At 39.4% G+C, this 7287-nt stretch overlaps 1 protein-coding gene across 1 annotated transcript; it reads right to left on the bottom strand.

Annotated features, from left to right (window-relative positions):
* Window positions 1–608: 608 nt before the first annotated feature.
* On the bottom strand, window positions 609–2345 carry nhp2 (NHP2 ribonucleoprotein homolog (yeast)). Its single transcript, XM_029646515.2, has 4 exons — window positions 2049–2345; window positions 1749–1818; window positions 1520–1625; window positions 609–1177 (listed from the first exon to the last, which is right to left on the bottom strand). Exons 1-4 carry the CDS (start codon window positions 2215–2217, stop codon window positions 1052–1054), a joined length of 471 nt encoding a protein of 156 aa, XP_029502375.1. The 5' UTR covers window positions 2218–2345; the 3' UTR covers window positions 609–1051.
* Between the last annotated feature and the right edge of the window lie 4942 nt (window positions 2346–7287).

Genomic DNA, 7287 nt, shown 5'->3' with positions numbered 1-7287 from the left:
AACGATAAGGACGTCCATTTTGTGTCACCATCAGTGCCATCATGATGTAAATTTATCCCCCCTCTCCTAATGTAAAGAAGCAAATGTGTTGAGATGTACCAAAAAAAACAGGTGCATTTATTGCATCAATACAGCCTCGTATCACCTGGCAACACACCTTCCACAAAGCAACAGAGTATGAAGAACCTATGCAAAAGGGGAATGTCAATATGCCTGTGACAAAATATATATATTTTTTAATTGTACCTTTAAACTAGGCAAGTCAGTTAAGAACAAATTCTTATTTTCAATGACGGCCTAGGAACAGTGGGTTAACTGCCTTTTTCAGGGGCAGAACGACAGATTTGTACCTTGTCAGCTCGGGGATTTGATCTTGCAACCTTTCGGTTACTAGTCCAACGCTCTAACCACTAGACTACCTTCCGCCACATAAGTGATACATTCGTTTACAACTGCAATGATCAAACCCATCAGAGTGAGATTGCAAAAAATGATGTAATGTTTAACTGCTCAGGAGTCCCTCAATTAGAACCAGCTGTTCACGCCAACACGTTAAGCACATGTTACCTAACCCGAGTCCCGACCATGCAAACACAACAAGGCTCAACTCAAAATCAGCGTGCACATTTATTATTCATACCAAAATGTATGTTATATAGCAGTGCAACCGATAGTTATGAAAGCACATAATACAATGTAAAAACTGAATGTACTTGGTAGACATATTCATATCTGGCTGTAGACAACGCATGGATGCCACCAAAACTAGGAAAATAAAGTCCAGTTTCAAGTCAGCACCTATTTAAAATACCAAAGGATGCTGTCAACCTTCATAGGCCCTGTTTACATTTAATAACCAAAACAAACAAATATGACATTTGGGGGGGGGGGGGGGGTAACTGCTGGGGTATCGACGTATACTGAGACAAATACCACACCACTCTGCAGCTTGGCTCTAGTTACAGTCAGTTCATTTCACCCCCCCCAATTGATTCTGCCTACAGCCAGACATTCTCAGATACAATTTGAGTCTGATAGCCAGAGAACAGGTTCAGAGGGGTTTGGGCAGGGCAGAGACCTCCTCGAAACACTCATCATAGGCCTCCTTATAGTCCTCGTGAGATTTGATCATGATGACGCAGGTGGGCCGCTTTGAGCCTGCAGACGAACCAAGGTCCTGAGGAGATAGACATGGCAGGGTTTCTTTAAAAGGTATTCGTCTCATTGATTTCATGGGAGAACCTCAATTGCATACTCGTCACATCCTTCGCAAAACTAATTGAAAAGGAAAGCCAGAGGTTTGTCATATTGTACATTCCTCTTTGTATTTTTAGTACAGTACACATGATCAATTTCAGCTCCAAGATTGTGGCGATATGAAAAGCTTAATTGTGATGTTAGGTGCTTTGAACCATGTAGCGCTCTGTAGTTTCATAACTCTGTGGACAATGAGGTGATATACGAATTCCGACATTTCTATGCACTTCCGCAGTTAGGCCTTTTGGTTTGGAGAACTCACCACTTTTGAGGGAATATAGGCATATGGCAGACTCCTGTCCTCACACATGACGGGTAGATGGCAGTAAACATCGATTGGAAGAGTATCTCCAGCCAACACCACAATCCTGCAAAATATATATAATTGTGTATAGATAGAGAAGCATGCGTATGATCTGAACCATTTGCAGAACGTTAGCAAAATATTAAAACAGTACAGGCTAAATGAATTAACTAGTTAACAAACTTACCCAATTTCTCCTTTGTTAATGAACTTCTGAACTTCTTTCACTCCACGGCGAATTTGTTTGAGCTTAGATGCTGAAAAGGACAGAGTTGCATGTAAAAAAAGACGGAAAGTTAGCTGAAGTAGCTAACACCACTCAGCTCACTTGCCAACTACTAACGTTGGCAAATGTCCTAGCTAACTAACAGTTCACCAAGCTAATATTAGCAGGCTGACTAACGTTACCTTGCTGGATACTATTTGAAAATGTCGACCATATTCTTGGCATTTATTTGTCAATATGAAAATATAATGTATAGTTTACCTTTTTTGACGCATTTGTAGAGCTTCTTGCTTAGCTTCTTAGTGGCCAGTGGATTAGCAATTGGGTTGATGTTTGCAATCAACTCTTGATACGACTTCTCTGTCCCTACAGTCTCCGTCGTTCCAGCCTCCTCCTCCTTAGTGCCTTTTTCCTTCTTTACCTTAGTCATGTTTCTGAGAGATAACGCAGAAGTTACTTAGCGTTTTAGTTAGTTTGCAGCGTGCTACGTTGCAAGTGGGGGGAAAAAGCTACACACGTGTTACCAGTGCAGAAAAACGTAGTACTTCCGGGTCAAGTATTTTTGCAATCCTTCAGAATAAGGATCCCAGTGCACCGCTGTGAGGCAGGCAAGAATAATTTTGTAATTCCGGGTCAAGTATTTTTGCAATCCTTCAGAATAAGAGTTCCATTTGGTTTATCTTTAAAATTAATAATTAGCGTGAGAATGACGGAAAGTTTGCACAATTATCGATATATTGTATACTAGCTATTATACAAATCATAATTTGATAATATGTGACATATTATGTGATTGTTTTATTTGAAATGTGTTCAAGCCTAAATGGTCAACAATATTTTTGGTGTGTGTGTACTCATCATTTACTGCACTGTACACCATTTTCTGTACTTTGTGTTGAATGTAAAAGGGGGGGTCCATTTTACTCTGGAGCCCCTATAGTTTCCAAATCCACAGAGTTTACAGAGTTTACTCTGGAGGCCCAAAAGGCACAAATGTAAATTTGTTCCACCTGAGCGAGTCTGACCACAAGTCAGAGACCACTATGATGACACACCAACTGGATTTGATGAATCGCGGGAAAAGAGCAGGAATATTTTTTGGGAAAAGCTACAATCCAAGCTATGTCTTCCAATGGTGCGACTGCTGTCAGCATCCAAAGATTATCCAATTTGAATAAACGCTTGGAGGTAAGGATGACAGCAGTGGTGTGATCTACGGCGATACGGATATCACTTATTATTAATATATACATAGCGTATTGATGTGAATCACACTGCTGCTCTCTCATTTAGCTCTCATCTAAATGTGTATTTGAATCCAATAATGGTTGAATTCAAGAAGTTTAAGCTGCCTATCAATCATTGTTTTTGAAACCAGCGGACAGTTTGCTCAATCTAATTCATGCTAATAAAAAAAAATCCATAGGCCTGATGGACACATGCTCAAGTTTGCACACTTTTGATAGACTTAAAGGGACAATCTGTAATTGTTACATCCATTTTTGGACTTATAAATTATATATAATGAATATATATCGATCTATCTATGTACAGTTCCAGTCAAAAGTTTGGACACACCTACTCAATCAAGGGTTTTTCTTTATTTAAATAAATAAATAATCTACATTGTAGAATAATAGTGAAGACATCAAAACTATGAAATAACACATATGGTATCATGTAGTAACCAAAAAGTGTTAAACAAATCAAAATATATTTGAGATCCTTCAGAGTAGCCACCCTTTGCCTTGATGACAGCTTTGCACACTCTTGGAATTCTCTCAACCATCTTTTTTTATTTTACCTTTATTTAACTAGGAAAGTCAGTTAATTAAGAACAAATTCTTATTTTCAATGACAGCCTAGGAACAGTGGGTTAACTGCCTGTTCAGGGGCAGAACGACAGATTTGCACCTTGTCAGCTCAGGGATTTGAACTTGCAACCTTCATGGTCACTAGTCCAACGCTCTAACCACTAGGCTACCATGCCGCTTCATGAGGTAGTCACCTGGAATGCATTTCAATTAACAGGTGTGCCTTCTTAAAAGTTCATTTGTGGAATTTCTTTCTTTCTCAATGTGTTTGAGCCAATCAGTTGTGTTGTGACAAGGTATGGGTGGTATACAGAAGATAGCCCTATTTGGTAAAAGACCAAGTCCATATTATGGAAAGGACAGCTCAAATAAGCAAAGAGAAATGATGAAGTTTCTTCAAGTGCAGTTGCAAAAACCATCAAGCGCTATGCTGAAACTAGCTCTCATGAGGACCGCCACAGAAAAGGAAGACCCAGAGTTACCTCTGCTGCAGAGGATACATTCATTAGAGTTACCAGCCTCAGGAATTGCAGCCCAAATAAATGCTTCACAGAGTTCAAGTAACAGACACATCTCAACATCATTTATTCAGAGGAGACTGCGTCAATCAGGCCTTCATGGTCGAATTGCTGCAAAGAAACCACTACTAAAGGACACCAAAAAGAAGAAGAAGAAAGAAATGAGACATTATGAAATGGACATTAGAAATGGACATTAGACCGGTGGAAATCTGTCCTTTGGTCTGATGAGTCCAAAATTGAGACTTTTGGTTCCAACCGCTGTGTCTTTGTGAGATGCAGAGTAGGAACGGATGATCTCTGCATATGTGGTTCCAACCGTGAAGCATGGAGGAAGAGGTGTAATGGTGTGGGGGCTTTGCTTGTGACACTGTCTGATTTATTTAGAATTCAAGGCACACTTAACCACCATGGCTACCACAGCATTCTACAGCGATATGCCATCCCATCTGGTTTGTGCTAAGTGGGACTATCATTTGTTTTTTAACAGGACAATGACCCAAAACACACCTCCATGCTGTGTAAGGGCTATTTGACCAAGAAGGAGAGTGATTGAGTGCTGCATCAGATGACCTGGCCTCCACAACCCAATTGAGATGGTTTGGGATGAGTTGGATCGCAGAGTGAAGGAAAAGCAGCCAACAAATTCTCAACAAATGTGGGAACACCTTCAAGACTGTTGGAAAAGCATTCCTCATGAAGCTGGTTGAGAGAATGCCAATAGTGTGCAAAGCTGTCATCAAGGCAAATGATGGCTACTTTGAATAATCTTAAATATATTTTGATTTGTTGAACACTTTTTTGGTTACTACATGATTCCATATGTGTTATTTCATTGGTTTAATGTCATCACTATTACTCTACAATGTAGAAAATAGTAAAAATAAAGAAAAACCCTGGAATGAATCAGTGTGTCCAAACTTGTCTGGTACTGTATATCATTTTTCACATGTAAATAGCACTTTTCAGTAGTGCTGAAAGCATGCCATTCCATGAGCGCAGCATTTATTTTTGAACTCGAATCAATGAGCCCAATCAGTCCTCCATGACAACAAAATCATAAACAAGAGAGTAGGGCTGGCTAATAAGTCCTATTCTTGAAGATCAAGGGGTATAACATTTATTGGAATGACTGGAATTCTGATAGACTTTGGTTTTAAATGTAAAGATATAATTTAATCATATTATTGTATGTAGTAGAAAGTGATGGGTTAGAAGAAGCCTACATATATGGCCAGCTATGTAAACGTTAACATTGATTTATCCTGCAAATAGATGTTATTCAATTGATAACATACTGTACCTTTTTGTCTTCTTCAAATGCCTGTCAATGGGAAAGTAATCTAAAAGTAACGGAATGTAATCAGATTAGGTTACTGAGTTTGGGTAATCCAAAAGTTACGTTACTGATTACAATTGTCTACAGGTAACTAGTAACTAACAGATTACTTTTATAAAGTAACCTACCCTACCCTGTTCAGGTCTATAGCTTAATTACAAAACAATAAATTAACTATTTTAGCTTACTCTTTGCTTCCAGTGTGAAACAAAATGCCATTGTATACCAGACCTGCAGTCTTGGCTTGCCCCGTAATGGAGGTGACACATTCCGACTATAAGCAGGTGATTAGGTGAGAAGCTAACTGCTTAAAATAAACAATGGAAACAACGTGATCAGTAGATGGAGTGTTGACTGACTGGCATACCTGTAGATGACCCACACTATCCTAATGATGAGAAGACTGCAGACTTCACACATTTATATCAGACAGCCTTACGTGTGTGTCATCATCCTTACGATTACCTCATCTCTGTACCCCACACATCCAATTATCTGTAAGGTCCCTCAGTCGAGTAGTGAATTTCAACCACAGAATTTAACCACAAAGACCATGGCGGTTTTCCAATGCCTCGCAAAGGGCACCTATTGGTAGATGGGTAATATGAAGAAAAAAAGCAGACATTGAATATGCCTTTGAGCATGGTGAAGTTATAAATTATGTTTGGATGGTGTATCAATACACCCAGTCATTACAAAGATACAGGCGTCCTTCCTAACTCAGTTGCCAGAGAGGAAGGAAACCGCTCAAGGGATTTGACCATGAAGCCAATGGTGACTTTAAAACAGTTACAGAGTTTAATGGCTGTGATAGGAGAAAACAGAGTATGGATCAACAACATTGTAGTTACTCCACAATACTAAAAGAAATGTCCGAGCGAAAAGAATGAAGCCTCTACAGAATACACATTTTCCAAAACATGCATCCTGTTTGCAATAAGGTACTAAAGTAAAACTGCATAGAAATTGGCAAAGAAATTAACTTTTTGTCCTGAATACAACGCATTCTGTTTGGGGCAAATCCAACACAGAGTACCACTCGTCATATTTTCAAGCATGGTGGTGGCTGCATCATGTTATGGATATGCTCATCATCGGCAAGGACTAAGGAGTTTTTTTTCTGGGATAAAAATAAACGGAATAGAGATATGCACAGGCAACATCCTAGAGGGAAAACCTGGTTCAGTCTGCTTTCAAAAGGGAGACAAATGCACCTTTCAGCAGGACAATAACCTAAAACACAAGACCAAATCTACACTGGAGTTGCTTACCAAGATGAGATTTCCTGAGTGGCCTAGTTACAGTTTTGACCTAAAATCGGCTTGAAGAACTATGGCAAGACATTAAAATGGCTGTCTAGCAATGATCAACAACCAGCTTGACAGAGCTTGAAAAAGAATAATGGGCAAATGTTATACAATCCAGGTGTGCAACACTTAGAGACTTACTCCAAAAGAAACACAACTCTAACCTCAGCCAAAGGTGATTCTTAACACCTATTTTCCGGCACTGAGCAGATTTCAGGTCTTGCTGAGCACAAACTTGAACTACATTCTGTGGAACTTCCGGCGCGCATGTTTACTGTGAACACGGAGGCTGTATCCCCTTTATGTTACAGTTTTAACAGTGGCCAAGTAGGCTGCTGTGGCTATTTGATCAGAATGTAGACCTACCGTCAAAAACAATGGAGAAAAATGCGTCCCATGAAATCCTGACATGGATGTTAAATGTTAACATGGAAATAGCTGTTCTGTCATTCAGTCTACAGTAGCAGCAAATGTGTGGTGTTCAATGTAGGCCTACATTCCATGAGACTTTTGAAAGAAAAA

This window comes from Oncorhynchus nerka, linkage group LG10 (genome assembly GCF_034236695.1).
Source record: "Oncorhynchus nerka isolate Pitt River linkage group LG10, Oner_Uvic_2.0, whole genome shotgun sequence".
NCBI lineage: Eukaryota > Metazoa > Chordata > Actinopteri > Salmoniformes > Salmonidae > Oncorhynchus > Oncorhynchus nerka.
The sequence above is the reverse complement of the archived record's forward strand: the minus strand, read 5'-3'. Positions and strand labels throughout refer to the sequence as shown.